We start from the raw sequence: 19,219 nt of genomic DNA on the forward strand, positions 1-19,219 counted from the left end.
TGACAGACTGGCACACTTCACTTTCTATCTCATTTGTGGATGAGGAAAGCGAAGAAATTCATGTTTTATCACTCTTGCCTCAAAGAGATGAACCGGAATAGACGTGCGAGTGAGCAGCAAGCGTCGGGTCTATTTTTGTCAGTCAAGTTTGCCACTAGGAAAGGAACGGGAGGTGAAGAAATAGACCCAGTTAGTATTAGTGGTGAACAGACCCACGAAGTAATAGCAAAATACCATATAAAATGTGTAAAAGTCGGCACAGTAAAATGTAGGTCCAACAAACTAAATAACACTTCCCCCCCACCCACCCACCCACACACACACACACAGCAAGGAGTTGTGACCTCGTTGTCTCGCGGTGTGTTGTGTTATGAGTAATCTCAGTCCTCACTCAAGGGTCGGTACTATGAGCTCCTGTGTGCTCTTCCGTAGGGGAACGGCTGGCTGTCTCGAGAGACCGCAGCAGACCAAGAGGTGAATTACATACACACCAGGCGACACCAAAATACACAAGGCAACCAAGCGAGGCGACTTACGCAGGACGGCGAGGGTGAGGGAGGGCGACGAGGGTGAAGGTGGGGGAGTGTTGCAACAGGAAGCAGATGGAGGGCACGGCAGGAGTACTCCTGGCCGTCGTCCTCAACCGCCACCCACACCACTTTCCTGAGGCGGCTCGCGTCCCACCGCCAGGGGCTCCTTGTGACAATATCACCTCTTCCCGGTGCAGCTCTGCAGGGGTGGCAGAGAACAGGGCGTGAGGGCAGTACATGCACAGGAGAATAGGTTTTAATATGGCTGTTGATGGAATAGAGCCTTCTTTTTTTAACAGTAAAGGAGAGCAGCTGAAGAGGCTTGAAATATGTATATATATATATATATATATATATATATATATATATATATATATATATATATATATATATATATATATATATATATATATATATATATATATATATATATATATATATATATATATATATATATATATATATATTTTTTTTTTTACAGCTAAAGGAGACATAAGCTCAAGGGGCGCAAGAGAAAAAAAGGAATAAAGGCCCGCTACTCCTGCTCCCAGACAGAGGTTAAAGTTGAGTGTCCAAAATCAGAGGTTAATTTCGGGAGGAGAGGGTGTCCTGATACCCTCCTCTTGAAAGAGTTCAGTCGTAGGCAGGAGGAAATACAGATGAAGGAAGATTGTTCCAGGTTTACCAGCGTGAGGGATGAAAGAGGCTGAAGATGCTGGTTTAACTCTTCACATAAGGAGTTTGGACAGTATAGGGATGAGCATGAGTAAGAAAGTCAGGTGCAGCAGGGGCCACTTGAGGAGGGGAGCCATGCAGTGAGCAAGTTCAGAAGAGCAGTAAGCGTGGAAATATCGACAGAAGATAGAGAAGAGAGGCAACATTGCGGCGGAAATTAAGAGGTGAAGACTATCCAGTATGAGGAGGAGGCTGATGAGACGAACAGCCTATAGCCTCCACTCTGTCCCAGAAGAGCTGTGTGGTGGAGCCCCCACACATGAGATGCACTTTACTCCATACGAGGGCCGGACCAAGGCCCTGTATATGGACAGCAACTGTGCAGGGGGAGAAGAACTGGCGGAGACAATGATACAGAACGCCCAGCCTCCGGGAAAGCCTGATTTAGTAAGAGATTGAGATATAGATTTCCAGTTAAGATTTTGAGTTAAAGATAGACCGAGGATGTTTAGTGTTGAGGAAGGTGATAGCTGGGTGGGTGTTGTCAAAGAATAGGGATAGTTGTTTGGAAGATTGTGTCGAGGTGGATAGGTGGAAACTGTGTTTTTGAGGCGTTGAAGGACACCAGGTTCTTCTTGCCCCAATCGGAAATAATAAATGAGTCTAAGGGCTAAGCGTTCTGCAGCCTCAGCCTTGAGTCGTTAAAGTTCCTGAAGGAATTGGGTCTTCTATTAAAGAAAGTTGAATAATGCAGAAGTGGAATCATCAGCGTAGGAATGGATGGGACGAAAGTTCGTTTGGAAAGAAGATCATCAATGAACAACAGAAAAAAGAAGAGGTGGGAGATAGGACAGGAAATCTGTGGGACACCACTGTTAATGAGTTAGGGGAAGAACAGTGACAATCTACCACGGCAGAAATAGAACGGTCAGAGAAAAGAGCTGGAGATAAGGTACAGAGAGAAGGATAGAAACCGTAGGAGGGTAGTTTAGAAAGCAAAGATTTGTGCCAGACCCTATCAAAAGCTTTGATATGTCAGCGCAATAGCAAAAGTTTCACCGAAACGGAGTGAAGAGAGGGATGACCAAGAGTCAGTTAAGAAGGCTAGGAGAGATCTGCAGTAGAAACGCCCCTTGCGGAACCCATACTGGCGATCAGATAGAAGAGTCAGAAGTTGGAAAGGTGCTTTTGAATCTTCCGGTTAAGGATTGATTCAAAAGCTTTAGATGAACAAAGAGAAGTAAAGCAATAGGACGGTAGTTTGAAGTTGGAGCGGTCACCTTCTTGAAATTTACAGGCTGTATGAAAGGCATATTTCCAGCAAGAAGGAAAGGTAGATGTTGACAGGCAGAGGCGAAAAGAGTTTGACCAGGCAGGGTGACAGCACGGCACAGTTTTTGAGACAATGGAGGCACTCCATCAGGTCCATAAGCCTTCTGAGATTGAGGCCAGAGGGTATAGAAAACATCATTTTGAAGAATCTTTTATAACAGGCATAAAAGAGTCAGATATATATATATATATATATATATATATATATATATATATATATATATATATATATATATATATATATATATATATATATATATATATATATATATATATATATATATATATATATATATATATATATATATATATATATATATATATATATATATATATATATATATATATATATATATATATATATATATATATATATATATATATATATATATATATATATATATATATATATATATATATATATATATATATATATATGGCACAACTGCAAATAGAGGACTGACTACATAAGAACACGAGGAGTCTGCAAGAGGCCGGCAGGCCTATGCAAGGCAGCTCCTGTAAACCTAACCCCACCTAACCACTCTTCATGAACTTTTCTAATCATATCATGAAGGTGTCTATTGTATTGGTATTCACAACATGACTGCGAAGTCTGTTTCAATTATCTCTTACTCTATTGGTAAATCAATTCTTGCCTGTGTCTTTGCTGAACTTGAATTTATCCAACTTCATCCCATACCCACATGTCATACGCGGCCTTCTTACGACCACAACCTTATTAACATTACCTTTTTTAGAACCATTCATCCATTTATAAATTTCGATCGTCTCGTCGCACCCTTCGCCTTACTACTATAAATGTTTCAGTCTGTCCTTTTATGGTAAGTTTATCAATCAGTTAATCATTTTTGTCATCCTCCTCTGCTCAGGTTCTAACCCGATAATGTCCGTTCGGTAATAAGACCAGAACCGCACAGCAGAATCGAGATGAAGTCTTATTAAATATTACTTGAGGATAACGTCAGCATTTTTATTGAATACTTTCATTGAAATGACACTCAGTACCCTGTTTGCACAATTTTTAGCTTGAATGCATTGAATCCTTTTAGAGGGACATCAGAGGTTACTCCTAAATTCCTCTCACGCTTGCTTAGTGTAGTGCCCTTAATTAAATGATAATGTATAATATATGTGAAAGGCCAGTTTTGTCCTACACTAAATACTTCACTTCCCAACATTGCACTCCATCTATCACTTCCCCCGCGCAATTATACAATCTGTCAAGTTCGTATTTGTAGAACACTAGCGGCCTGACCAGGGGTGGATCAAATACAATTGTATTTGTATTTGAATTGTATTTAAATACAATTTTAATGTATTTGTATTTGTATTTTGACATACAGAGAAAAAATGTATTTTGTATTTGTATTTGTATTTTGGCACCCAGACAAAAATATTTTGTATTTGTATTTGTATTTTGGCACCCAGAAAAAAAAGTATTTTGTATTTGTATTTATATTTCGAGTCAAAACCATTTGAGGAGGATAAATACTGTTAAGGAAATAGAAAAAGAAGTAATGTTAAGCCGCGTAAAGGCGGAGGAGGAAACAGATTAAGGTTGAAGGCAAAGGAGGAAAGGATTAACGTCAGATCACGGGGAAAGCGGAGTAAGGAGAACATTAAGGTTGAAGGCGGAGGAGGAAAAAAATTAAGGGTGGGGAGTAAGGAGGAAATTAACCTCAGGTCACATGGAGGAGGAATAGGAGAGGATTTAGGGAGTTACTGAGGGATGGGTGGCTCGGAAGAAGGATCCGCCCGCAAAAATGTGTGACGTCACGGAAATGGGAGGCATAGGGGATGAGATGTGAGTGAAGACGACGAGAGAGACAATAAACCGATCTACTGCTTTAACTTGGCATATGCGCTACAGTCACCTATCAAAAAGAGGTTGCATCCATTTCTTGAGCGGACTGATGTCATTGCCGCAGCTGTCATGGGCCCCAGGTTTAAGCTGGCATGGACGTCATGTAAGAAAATGCAAAAGGAAAAGGTTTCCAAGATTGTGGACCTAATTATTTCCAAGTCAACTCAGTCGACCTTGAAGAAGAAAACATTTCAAAAGAGTGAGCCTTTCGTCTTTTCGGCTGGCATGACACTACAGTGGTGAAGGCAGAACTTGAAACGTACCCTGAAGAAGGTGTTTTGCCTTTTGATGTCAATCCACTGAGGTACTGGCGTGATGCAAAAAGCTTCAAAAATTTGAAACACTTTGCCAAGAATATTCTAGGGTACTGTTCAACAACATGAACGCCCCGGTAAGCAAGTCACATCCACGAACATAAAAAAAAAAGTCCCCGCAGAGAAATTAAACAGCTGTTGTGATGATAACAGAAAAAGAACAAAGGGCGGGAGGCGAGGGGGATGAAAGAGATGGAGGGAGATGAAGGGGAGGGAGAATGGAAAGGAATGGGGGCTGATGAAGAAGTTTGAAAGAAATATATGTATAGAGAGCAAGGATGAAAGAAAGGGAGAAATAGAATGAAATAAAGAAGAGAAAAATAGAGGAACAGACGACTAAAGAGAAGTGGCAGCCCAATACAAATGTTAGGAAACTTTAGTGGGCCGTCCTCGTGAGTCAAAACGCTCACTGGTGTTCTCCCTCAGCAGGTGTGTGAATGCGATGTACCTGAAAGACGTTAATTGGTGAACCAATTCTTACTATGTAAAATCAATCAATCAGTCAATCAGAGAAAGAAAATATAATTAAAAAGAAAAATTGGAAGTAAGAAAGAAAAGGGAAAAGGATGCTGCGCCGGAAGCCGCGGCGAGGATTCCTTATGAGGCTTGTGCGCGTCCCGAGGCCCATCGGTCCTTCATCCAAGAACCGATAAACGCGGTGACCGGCGCCTTCACGGCATTAATGATTAATTTTATAATCCAGTCTGGTAGTTTTAAGAAGCGAGTTCTTGCATCCGCCCTATTTGAATCGGCGGGGCGGTGGAGCGCCAGCGAGCCCAAGGTCTCCCAGGCGAGCATGGCAGGACTGGAGGGCTCCCGACAGGGCGCCTCGGCGTCCATCGGGACCCAGACGGAGGTGCCGGAGATCTTTCGGCTACAACGCCGGGCAGGTGGGGCTCGTTAGCCGTGGTAGGCAATCTGCCTAGGAGAGCAAACTCCGAACAACAAACCCGGGCAGGTGAGGTTCGTTAGCCGTGGTAGGCAATTCACCTAGGAGAGCAAACTCCGAACAATAAACCCGGGCAGGTTGGGCTCGTGAGCCGTCATAGGTAATACACCTAGGAGAGCAAACTCCGAACAATAAACCCGGGCAGGTGGAGGTCGTTAGCGAAAGCAGTTCATCTAGGAGAGCAAACTCCGATTACAAAACCGGGCAGGTGGAGGTCGTTAGCGTGAGCAGTTCACCTAGGAGAGCAAACTCCGATTACAAAACCGGGCGGGTGGAGGTCGTTAGCGAAAGCAATTCATCTAGGAGAGCAAACTCCGATTACAAACCCGGGCAGGTGGAGGTCGTTAGCGAAAGCAGTTCACCTAAGAGAGCAAACTCCGATTACAAACCCGGGCAGGTGAGGTTCGTTAGCCGTGGTAGGCAATTCACCTAGGAGAGCAAACTCCGAACAATAAACCCGGGCAGGTTGGGCTCGTGAGCCGTCATAGGTAATACACCTAGGAGAGCAAACTCCGAACAATAAACCCGGGCAGGTTGGGCTCGTGAGCCGTCATAGGTAATACACCTAGGAGAGCAAACTCCGATCATAAAATCCGGGCAGGTTGGGCTCGTGAGCCGTCATAGGTAATACACCTAGGAGAGCAAACTCCATACATAAAACCCGGGCAGGTGGAGCTCGTCAGCCGTGGTGGGCAATCTGCCTAGGAGAGCAAACTCCGAACAATAAACCCGGGCAGGTGGAGCTCGTCAGCTGTGGTAAGCATTCTGCCTAGGAGAGCAAACTCCGAACAATAAACCGGGGCTTGTGGTGCTCGTTAGATGTCGTAGACAATCCACGTGATGGGAACACCAAACAAAAGGAAAATAAAAAGGAACACCAGAAAAAGGAAAATATAGTAACAAAACATCAAGAAAAGAAAAAAAAACAGATCATCCACCTTCAGGCCCTAACATCTCCAAAATTATGGGTGAGTCTTTTCTGGGGAGAAAGAGGCTCATCCAGATCAAAGAACATCAAAAAGGGATGATATAGAAAGGAACACCAAACAAATGGGAAAAAGAGAGAAAACATCGCAAAAGAAAAGTAACAACAATAACAGAACAAGGTCAAGAAAAGTAACATACAAAGAAACATCATCCACCATTCGGCCCCAAACTAACATCACCAAAATTAAAGGTGGGTCTTTTCTGGGAGAAAGAAACTCATCCAGACCAAAGAATATCAAAGAGGGATGATATAGAAAAGAACACCAAAAAATAGGGGAAAAAAGAGAAAAAAAACATCGCAAAAGAAAAGTAACAGCAATAACAGAACAACATCAAGAAAAGTAACATACAAAGAAACATCATCCACCATTCATTTAAACTAACATCACCAAAATTATGGGTGGGTCTCTTCTGGGAGGAAAGGGCTCACCCAGACCAACGAAGAACATCAACAAGAGGATGATATGAAATAAAGAACATTAAAAAACACGAAGAAAAGAAATAAGAAGAAAAGAACAGAAAAAACATCGGAAAAGAAAAAGAAAAAAAAACACATCAAGAGAAGAAAAATAGAAACATCATCCACCTTTCGGCCTAACTAACATCACCAAAATTATGGGTGGGTCTCTTCTGGGAGGAAAGCGGCTCACCCAGACCAATGAACATCAACAAGAGGATGATATGAAATAAAAGAATATCAAAAAAGAAAAACAACAGCAAGAAAACAAAGAAAAAGATAAAGAAAAGAAAAGGAAAAAGAAACAAAAAAGAAAAAGAAAAACACCAAAATAAAATAAAACAAAAACAAAAAAATAATCCAAATAAATAAATAAATAAACAAATACAGAAAACAGTAAAATTAACTAACTAACTAACTAATTCAAACTGTCTAACTATTAAACTACCAATCTCACTACCTATCTAACTAAGGGTACTATACAAGGGTACTATTGGACTACCTATTAACTAACTAACTATCAAATCATCTAACGATCGAACATGTATTTGACTCTCTATCTATTTATCTGCATGGCTATCTATCATTATGTTTATCTATCCATCTTTTTTTTTCTTTTTGCAGTTAAGGAAGCAGCTCAAGGGCAAAAGTAGATAAATAAATAAAAAATCCGCGGAAATTATATTGTTATATTTTATGAATTTCACAAAATGGTCTAATAAACTTCTCAGTGGTCTTACCTGCCCCTGAACAAGAGGAGGAGGAGGAGGAACATAAGTAAGGTAGTGCAGGAAAAGTAGGGCCAGATTCTGTTGTAGTTGACGGAATCAGTAAAGAAGGAGGAAAGGGAAGATATCTGGGGGTGGACGATTAAACTACTGATGGACATGCTAGCAGTTGTTCGTGTATATATTTCCAATGTAGATGACGGGATCAAAATGTGAGGATGGGAGACGAGGAGGACGAGGCGGTGGGCAAGGATGACGAGGAGCGATGGGGTAGGGGATGCACAGGGAGAAGTAAATAACCCACTGATGCCCTGTTAGCACAGACCTATTTCCAACCAGTGAAAGGGTCAGTAACAGGAATGGCAGTAGTAATAGTAATAATCTTGTAGTAGTAGTAGTAGTAGTAGTAGTAGTAATAGTGGTAGTAGTAGTCGTAGTAGTAGTAATAGCTTTAGTAGTAGTAGTAGTAGTAGTAGTTGTTGTAGTAGTAGATTTACAGTAGTAATTGTAGTAGTAGTAGAAGTTGTAGCAGTAGTAATAATAATAATAATAAAAACTACTACTACTACTACTACTACCAATAATAATAATAATAATAATAATAATAATAATAATGATAATAATAATAATAATAATAATAATAATAATAATAATAATAATAATAATAATGATAATTATATAAATAATAGTAAAGGTAATAACAATAATAATTAATAACAAAAATGTTCTGGTAAAATAGTACATCATTGGACATACAATGAATCAATATAACCAAATCAATATAACAAAGATGGATTTACAAAGATTTACAAAGAAAATCAGACCACACAGACCCCCTGGTCCAGACTAGGTAGCCTGTCCTTAAACCTAAGTGATTCTACATTAATCAGATGGCTCCAAAACGTTGCATTTCTACTCTAGTTAATATTAAGTTCAAGGAAGTGACGGTCGAGCTTGTTTTTAAAGGAGTCAGTCGTGTTACACTGGACCACTGAAGGTGGGAGCTTATTCCATTCTCGCACTACAACGTTGGTGAAGAAAAATTTGGTGCAGTCTGAATTTACTTATCTACATATGAGTTTTATGCCATTGTTCCTCGTTCGCAAAGTGTCATCGATCATAAACAATTTTGTTCTGTCTACATTCGTGAAACCATTAAGTATTTTAAAACATTCGATCAGTTTTACTCGGAGGCGACGTTTCTCTAGAGAGAACATGTTAACGGTGGAAAGCCTTTCTTCGTAAGATTTGTTGCGCAAGGAAGGGATCATTTTTGTTGCCCGACGCTGAACACCTTCTAATTTAGCAATGTCCTTTGCATGGTGGGGAGACCAAAACTGTACCGCATATTCCAAGCGGGGTCTGACTAAACTATTGTAGAGCGGAAGTATTACATCTTTATTCTTGAATAAAAAGTTTCTTTTAATGAAGCCCAACATTCTGTTCGCTTTATTTGCTGCATCGATGCATTGATGTGAGAATTTGAGGTTTGACGCGATTTTGACCCCAGGTCCTTAACGCATTGAACGCTTGTGAGTTTAACGCCGCCCATTTCGTAATCGAACATCTTATTTCTTGTTCCAACTTGAAGGACCTGGCACTTGTCTACGTTAAAGGGCATCTCCCATCTCTCCGACCAAGCTGAAATTTTGTGCAAATCCTCTTGGAGGCTTTGCCTGTCTTCGTCAGTGAGAACCGAGTTACCAATGTTTGTCTCGTCTGCAAATTTACTAATGCGATTATTGAGTCCAACATCCACATCGTTGATGTAAATAATGAAAAGCACTGGGACAAGAACCGAGCCCTGAGGGACGCCGTTAGTGACCGGTGCCCACTCTGAGTTAAGTCCGTCAATCACCACTCTTTGTTGTCTGTTGTTCAACCAATTCGCGATCCATTGGTTTATTTGACCGTCAATACCTATTTGCTTTAATTTATAAAGTAATTTAGGATGTGAGACTTATCAAACGCTTTCTGGAAATCAAGATAGACTACGTCCAATGATTTGGTTACGTCATAAACTGAGAAGAGGTCGTTATAAAAGGTCAATAGGTTTGATAGGCAGGATCTTTTGTTACGGAAGCCATGTTGTGAATCCCCAATTAAATGAGTGGCTTTCAAAGTAACTCACAATTTTGTCTCTAATTATGCTCTCAAGTAGCTTACCTACAACTGAAGTTAGACTTATGGGTCTGTAATTACCTGGTATTTTTTGATCTCCTTTCTTAAAAATCTGTGTCACGTTAGCCTTTTTCCAATCCGAAGGAAGATGCCTTGTCGCAAGGAAATATTGAATACGGTTGTGAGGGAGGAGAGTATTTCGCTCTTTGTTTCTTTAAGCAGTATAAGGTATACTTTTTCGGGTCCGGGGCCCGGATTCATCAATCTTACCAGCCACGCCTCCGGTATCTCTCACATTTACCGGAGCGCTACCAGAGCTGTGGCATCTTTCAAACACGGGATTCATCAACGGTATGGTAACGCTCCGGTAACTCGCACCCTAGCAACGATTGGTTGGGCTGGATAGCCAGTCACGTGCGACCTTTGATACTGTATTTCAGCTTTCACGTGTCGTTTGTTTACCAATACACAGACCTCAAAATCAAGACATGTGTATTGTACAGGGGTAAATTCTGCCTTAAAACAAATAATTAGCGTGGTAATCCCTCAGTTAGATGCGTTTTTTACGAATGAATGCACGTTACTTGTATATTTATCCTTGAAATAAAAATATACTCGCTTATGTAGCCTATATTCTGAACATTTTTGTATGTTACCTTCATAGTTTTCCGTCGCTAACTCCAGCTGCGTGCCTCGCTATCACAAGATTGGGTAATATTCTAATGTTTGCCCATACTCACCCCTCGCAACCAAGATTGGCTTGGGGGCCATTGTCATCATGCCTCACTGGTGCAGCCAAGCAATGGGTGTGGGCGTGGGAAGCTGTGGCTGCTGAGGGGAATGGCGTGAGTGTCTTCGTGAGTAGTGTGGAGGAGGTCAGAGCAAAATTTTACTACGTTAAACTCCACAGCAAGAATATTGGAGACTTGAGAGTGGAGGTGACTGTCACAGATAGAACATTATTCCCTCTGCAGTGTTTTAACAAGTAGGGAAAAGTCATGTGGGTGGACAGTTCCACAGACTTACATACTAGAAACTGCGGCCTGCAGGTGAAGCCAGCCTGAGGCCGTGCACGGGTGTGCCCAGTTCATCCCAAACCGACGACTTCACACATCTCACTCCCACCCCGTTTCCTGACCCCAACATTCATTTTTGAGAAAAATGGAGACCACTATCATCTTCCTGAGAAAATTTTGCATCACACTAGCATAAAATTGTAACAATAATGTGTAAATACACGTACGAAAATCAAAAGTAAATGAATAGGGAGTACACATTTTCTTGCATTTATTTCTCTTCAACTCCTTCGTACTCAGCTGGTTTTCGTCATATCGCTTTTATGAGCCCAAATCCTAAATCTGCATGCTTTTCTGCTTCTGATGGTGTAGGGTACGTCACGAGGTAAAAATATACATAGGCTCAAAATCGCCTCCGAACATGAGCCTCGGCAGTGTCTACCCACTTACCACGCCTGCGGTAACTCAGTTACGGGTGCTCAGAGCCGCGGTAACTTTTGGCCTTACCACGGCTCCGGTAAGTGGTTGATGAATGCAGATTTACCGGGTGGGCGGAGATACCGTGAAACTTACCAGACAGAGGTCCGGTAAATGGTATGATGAATCCCGCCCCGGGACTTTTATTTGTTTTAAGTGATTGGAGAGCTTTAAGGACTTCATCGGTTGTTATTTCAAAATTAGGCAATGCATGCTCGAGATTCACATTAGTAGTGGTGTTGGTGGTAGTGGGAGGAAGACTTTTAGTATTAAACACCGAGGAAAAGTAATTGTTTAAGAGGTTTGCAATGTGTTGGCTGTCAGTCACTAGTGCACCGTCGCTGTTTGTTAAAGGTCCAATTCCACTTCCGATCGCCTTTCTGTTGTTTGTGTAACTGAAGAGGGATTTCGGATTATTTTTACAGTTGGCTGCAATATTTTCTTCATATCTACGCTTTGCCTGACATACTAGTCTTTTTACTCGTCGCCTGGCATCATGATAAAGTCTAATGTTTTCGGGCGTGCTTTGTTCTTTCTTTAATCTGTAAGACAATTTTCTCTCCTTGACTGAGTGTTTAATTTCGCTATTAAACCAAGGTGGGCTTTTATTAGTGTTATTTCGCTTCTCGCACAAGGGGATGAATGTGTTCTGCTGAGTGAGTAAATGATTTTTAAAGCTTAGCCAGGCTTCCTCTACATTGCCGTCATCTGATAGTTGTATTTCTGTTAGTTTTCGTCGGATTTCTACGAAGTTAGCTCTTTTGAAATTGGGCACCTTTACTTTATTTTCAGTCATTGATGTTTAAGCTCTAATTTATGATCGCAAGAACCGAGGTGTTCTCCTACCGTGACATTACTGACTAGGTTATCTTGGGTAGTTATAACAAGGTCGAGTATGTTATTTTGTCGAGTTGGTTCTGAAACCATTTGGCTTAGATAATTTTCTTTCAAAAAATCGATCATTCTATGTGACTCGCCTTCTGTACCTGACAGTGTCGCCCAGTTGATATGGGGGAGGTTAAAGTCTCCTAATATCAGTGAGTCGTTGTTATTAAGTGACTGCCTTAAAACGCTGTACTTTTCAAGATCGTCATCGAGTGATTGCCCGGGAGGCCTGTAGGTGACAGATATATTTAAATTGACTTGCAATGTTTACTCGCACGCACAAATGTTCAACGTTACTGTCTCTTGGTGTTTTGTCAGTGGGTTGCAAATAGCTTTTGACAAAAAGGGCGACGCCACCGCCTCTACGGTTTACACGATCTTTGTTGAAGAGTCTGTAGCCATCTATGTTGTATTTGGAACTTAAATCAATATTTGTGGTGTCGATAAATGTTTCGGTTATAGCAATTATGTCAAAATTTAATGTTAGAGCAAGACATCTCAGTTCATCAAATTTGTTTCTTAGGAGAAAGGTGAGGGGGAAGGAGAGGAAATGTTAAATGTTTTACATGAGAAGAGACTTGAGGACGAAAGAAGTGTCTGAAGGAGAGGAAAATATCTGTGTTGATGGAGGAGAGGAGGAAGGAAGAGGGTGGAGTGAAATATGGTGATGATAAGTCTCCTTGAAGGAAAATGTATGAGAGGAAGATAAATAATGAGGTCAAGGAAAGGCAATTAAACACACACACACACACACACACACACACACACACACACACACGCACACACACACACACACACACACACACACACACACACACACACACACACACACACACATACACACACACACACACAGTTTTCATATTTTCGCAACGTACTTTCTCAGTTTAAATATTTTTACATTACAAATGTGCTGAATTAGTTTTCCTTCGAAACACCTCCCAGAAATAATATTATCTTTAGCTTTTTTTATGAATTTATTTTACTATATATATAAAAAAAAAAGTAGATTCGCTAATTTGCCCTGAAGTTTTATATAGGTTTATTTTATTTTATTCTTCTCTTCAAAACTATAGATTCGTGGTTATTTTTTTTATACAGCACGAGAGGAGGCAGGCCGAAGGGCAATACACAAACAGTCCCCGCCCTAAAATCGCTGCTCCCGAAAAGATGAGAGGTGGATCGCATAGTGGATGTTCCAATACGCCTGGAGAGGTGTCTTGATACTCGCCGGTCATCTTAAGGTACTGTGTCAAATGATCAGCTGTACATAATGGTAAACGAGCAACCATCGTAATGTTTTCATGAAGTAAGCCTCCAATACTGAATTAAAAGCGTCTCAGCAAATCAAAAGCCAATGTTGTGTTGGATCGCCTGTATTTTTATAAGTTAATAATGCCGATGTTGCACATAGGTGTGTATATAGGGGATGGGGTGGCTTCCTAGCGGCTCTTTGACCTCAGTGCACAGTCAGCCTATTGGACCTTATCTCGCTACGGTCACTTCATCCCCCGCTCACTTTCAGGTGCTTCGCAATTTCACCCCTCTTCCTCTAACCTCCTAATATAAAATACAGGTGGTTTTGAGTGGCAGTCAATTTAAAAAATTTCAGAGGTTGTTTAAAGCCCCCCCCCCTCCGACTTCCCGCAGTTGCATCGCTCCTGCAGTGACCAGTAATTAAATTCATACGTGCCTTATTGATATTTCTCTCTCTCTCTCTCTCTCTCTCTCTCTCTCTCTCTCTCTCTCTCTCTCTCTCTCTCTCTCTCTCTCTCTCCGAAGCTTGATATTTTCGTCATTTGGTCGTTTATTTTTTTCATTGGTCGTAAGTCGTCGATAAATGGGATGTATCTCCTTTGATCGATGGGGCCGCGGCCGCGGCTCGAGTTACGAAATTTGGGTCGCCAGAAGCAAAGATTGGGAACGTTTGACCGAGAGCCATTTGAAGTTCCTTTGAAAACCTTGTCGCTGGTTGCCCGTGCTTCAGTCATCCAGTCTCTTTATTTCTTTTTCTTTATCACTGACAGTATCATGATGGTGCTCAAAGTTCAGATAAACTAATTATAAATGAAACTGGCTTCTCCATACTGCAAAATATACTCTTGTTCCCCATAGATTACCAAAGTTTTTCTTCATTATTGGGCAGTATCATGAATGTCGATTAGGGAAAGATAAAGTTAGGGGCATATGCAAAATCTGCTCGTGCCCTTATTGTTCATATCCGTCGCCTTGGCCTTTGAGCCTGTGGTGGGTAAAAACCCATTACTCCGGGACATAGGTCCAGTGTGATATTCGGGTTACCATAATTTTCCTTCCCCTGGTTTCCCCAAGTACCCGTATATCGATCAGGCTGAAAAGGAGGGTGAACAACTGGGTGAGCTGCACGCCGACTGAACCGGACGGGATTTGAAGTATTTTTGAACCTGGGCTCGCGGATTAGTAACTAGACACGCTAACCACTGCACCACGGAGGCGTTAGGTTGTCGATTAAGACTGTGTTGAAAGTTCAGATTAACTAAAACAGATGAGATATTGCGATAATCAGGGTGGATTGGCTTAAACCAATGAATTAAACCAAGTGGTTTAAACCATTTTTTTTTATAAACCCAATGTATTTCTTTTTCAATATCGGTCATTATATTTTAAAATTTGAATGTGGTTTATGGAATTTCAGGTATTCAGGGCAATATATCATTATTTTAGTGTTATATTATATTTATTTTATAAGACTTCTAACATTGTAATATTCAACATAGGAGAATTTTATTAACCTTTTAGGCTTTTAGCAAAGGGATGACTCGCTGTAAATTAGTCTCCATTGAGAAAATGTAATATATATATATATATATATATATATATATATATATATATATATATATATATATATATATATATATATATATATATATATATATATATATATATATATATATATATATATATATATATATATATATATATATATATATATATATATATATATACAGTCTATGATATAATGTGTGTATATATATATATATATATATATATATATATATATATATATATATATATATATTTATATATATATATATATATATATATATATATATATATATATATATATATATATATATATATATATATATATATATATATATATGAAGTCTATGATATATATATATATATATATATATATATATATATATATATATATATACATATATATATATATATATATATATATATATAATAAATATATATATATGTATATATATATATATATATATATATATATATATAAATATATATATATATATATATATATATATATATATATATATATATATATATATATATATATATATATATATATATATATATATATATATATATATATATATATATATATATATATATATATATATATATATATATATATATATATATATATATATATATATATATATATATATATATATATATATATATATATATATATATATATATATATATATATATATATATATATATATATATATATATATATATATATATATATATATATATATATACTATCTATATATATATATATATATATATATATATATATATATATAAAATATATATATATATATATATATATATATATATATATATATATATATATATAAATATATATATATATAAATATAAATATATATATATATATATATATATATATATATATATATAATATATATATATATATATATATATATATATATATATATATATAAATATTATATATATATATATATATATATATATATATATATATATATATATATATATATATATATATGCTGGTTCTTTCTTGAGGGTTCTTTCACCCCAGCGTTAGTGGCTCAGGCGAATTTTATTTATAGTGACTGCCGTGATATGACTCTTGCTTGTCCCATGCTGCTCCCCGGTGCTGCTCTTGACCGAGGTCACTGAATTTGGGGTTGATTGAAGATCTGGGCAGCATGAGGCTAAGCTTTCGCCACTTGGAGATGGTTGAAAATTGTCATCGTGCATGGATGGGATTCAAACCTAGGTCCCCTGGCTCACCGCGCTCGGACGCTAAGCACTCGGCCACCGCCTCCCCTAAGTAGATGTATTAAAAAAAAATCATGAGGATTCATTGGTAATTTAAAAAAAAAAAAAATCACAAGAAGTACGGACAATAGTCCCAAAGAAAGAATAATTTATCTTGTATTAATAACATTAAAATTCGAGTTAATCACGTCAAACGTAGCTGTAGGATCAGAATCCTAATATTTTATATAATATTTCTTGTAAAAAATTCATTTAGCTCAGTTATTAAAAAAAAACTATCGAGTAAATATGTTTTTCGTTCCGCACCGCCGAGGGCCGCGTGGGGAGGGTGATGGAGGAGGGGAAGTGTTGGTGTGAACAAGCGACAAACTGATAACTGTAAGTGATATTAGGGCTAAAATGACAAGGGGAGGCGAGACGGCGACGAGTCTGCGGGTCATGCGTGGAGAGGAAGGGGTGGAGGAGGAGGAGTAGGAGGAGCTCGCGAGGGAGAAAGCGAAGGAGTGGGACGGGGAAGACAAGGACAAGGAACCTAAGGAAGAAGTTGCTTCATGCATGAAGAGGAGGAGGAGGAGGAGGGGAAGAGTCCGGCAGGGAGTAAGCGAAGGAACAGGACGGGGAAGACAAGGACGAGGAAGCCTAAGGAAGAAGCCGTTACCGTGAACTTGGCGTGCATGGCGGGCGTCTTACCTTTGCTGAGGGTGATGGCGTCCCTGTACCAGGTGACGGAGGCGGGGGGCCGCGCGCCCTTCACCAGGCACTCCAGACGCAGCGTGTGCCCCGCCTCCACCTCCACCACGCCCCCGTCACCCACGCCCGCGATGCTAATGCTCGACGGCGACACTGGCGCACGAGGCGGGGAGAGAGGGAGGTTGGGGGGTTGGGTGCTGTTTTGTTATAACTATTACTGTTGACTAGTATTTTACTATTATTTATGGTGTCAATATAGACCTATCCCCTTAATTTGTAATAACTTATCAGATACGTTGTCATTCTTATATTACTCCTTTATTTACTATACTGTTTCACAAATCATACATTTAGTTTTCTATTCTCACTCCTTTCAGCGACCCCTCACCGCTAATCCACCAATAACCACTCAACGCACTATCACTACGTACGACCGTCTCCATTAGCAGGTCGACTGTTTACACTAACACATGCAATGACTGGCTCTCTTTAACATAATCACTGCCCGCACCCGCACATTTCTCACGGCAGTGTGTAGCTTCTCTTACCACACACAAACTTGTGTGTGTGTATATATATATATATATATATATATATATATATATATATATATATATATATATATATATATATATGTATTATTTTTTTCTTTTACGTTTTCGCCTATTGCGCCGGTAGGCTCTTGGTAGGGCCTGATGGTCGGCCCTAACCCGTTGTGGCGCAGGCAAGTGTTTATAGTGGCGCCATCTTTTCCTGGCTCATGCTGTCCCCCGGAGCTCATTCTTGATTCACCTTGACAATTCTTCTAAGGTCTGGGTTAATGGGTGGTCGTCAGGACAGCATGTGGGTAGTCTTAGGCCACTCGGCGACGCGCCGACATAATCTTCGCCCCCCCATTCCTTCGCACAACGACATGTGTCCACCTCCCCTTACGACCTCTCCCCACCCCGTCTATTCCCTCGTAAGGCTAGTGTCACACATTCATGATCTTGACTCCCGACGCCTCCCGACGTGACGTTAGAAAATGTCGCGCTGCTAGACGTACGTTACGACCATCGTAAATAGGTCCCCTTAATTGCCGACCATTGTCGACGTCGAAACGACGTTGTTGAGACGTTGCTGAGATAGACATCCAACGGTCGTGGTTTATTCCCGACGGGTGATAAATGTCGGGGAGGGCGCCGTTTGTTTTGAAATTTCCAAAACTGTCGGCGTTTGGCCTAACGTCGCGAGGCGTCGGGAGTCAAGATCGTGAATTTGTGACAGGATCACAATAAGATTGGAGGCGACCCAGAGAGTGGATGGACACACACACACACACACACACACACACACACACACACACACACACACACACACACACACACACACACACACACACACACACACTTACTCACCCATCACTGTCAGGTTAGCAGCCGCCCAGATGGGGGGCGTGGTGTCGGTTGGTCCCACTTGGCACTGGTACTCGCCGTCGTCCTCCAGCGTGGCGCCCTTGATCACCAGGTGGTGCTCGCCGCGGCTGGCCTCGCCCAGGTACAGGTAGCGGGGGTAGCCGGGCACCCCTCGCTCGAACCCTGGCGGGGGGAAGATGAGGTGGTTACGAGGGGAGGGGGAGAACAAATACAGGTAGCCGGGCACCCCACGCTCGAACCCTGGCGAGGAGGAGAAGAGGGCACCGTTATAGGGGGAAGGAGGAGAGTGTCCAGGTGGCGGGGATAGCCGACGCTCGAACCCTGATGAGGGGTAGGAGAGGGCGCCGTTGTTGGGGGATGGAGGAAAGTGTTTTGTGGCGCTCCGTTGGTATACAGATGGTAGGGACTGGCAGGTGTTTACGGTAAAGTCGAGCCCCAACACTCTTACTAAACTGAAGGTATTTGTGGTCAACAGTCCATATTTAAGTAACACGGAGCACTTGTGTTTTTATGATGTTTATAATTGTACTGACGCTATGGATGACTGTCTCCTTTAACATGTCGACTGTACATACTCCCACATTGCAATCAACTGGCTCTCTCTAACACAGCCATTGTGCGTACACGAGGATTACACACGAGTGAAAAAAGAATTGGATTGGTGGATTGGATCAAACACCTGCGGTAAACAACCTT

At 40.4% G+C, this 19,219-nt stretch overlaps 1 protein-coding gene across 1 annotated transcript in view; it reads right to left on the reverse strand.

The window, feature by feature from the left end:
• Positions 1 to 532: 532 nt before the first annotated feature.
• The window catches only part of LOC126998308 (kin of IRRE-like protein 2), an 89,187-nt gene continuing 70,500 nt past the window's right edge, over positions 533 to 19,219 (reverse strand). The window contains exons 3-5 of the mRNA XM_050859795.1: positions 18,506 to 18,685; positions 17,109 to 17,261; positions 533 to 729 (exon numbers count right to left, since the gene is read on the reverse strand). Coding sequence (XP_050715752.1) covers positions 533 to 729; positions 17,109 to 17,261; positions 18,506 to 18,685 — 530 coding nt within the window. The remainder of the gene's footprint in view (positions 730 to 17,108; positions 17,262 to 18,505; positions 18,686 to 19,219) is intronic.

Source organism: Eriocheir sinensis, chromosome 14, assembly GCF_024679095.1.
Source record: "Eriocheir sinensis breed Jianghai 21 chromosome 14, ASM2467909v1, whole genome shotgun sequence".
Taxonomy (NCBI): Eukaryota; Metazoa; Arthropoda; class Malacostraca; order Decapoda; family Varunidae; genus Eriocheir; species Eriocheir sinensis.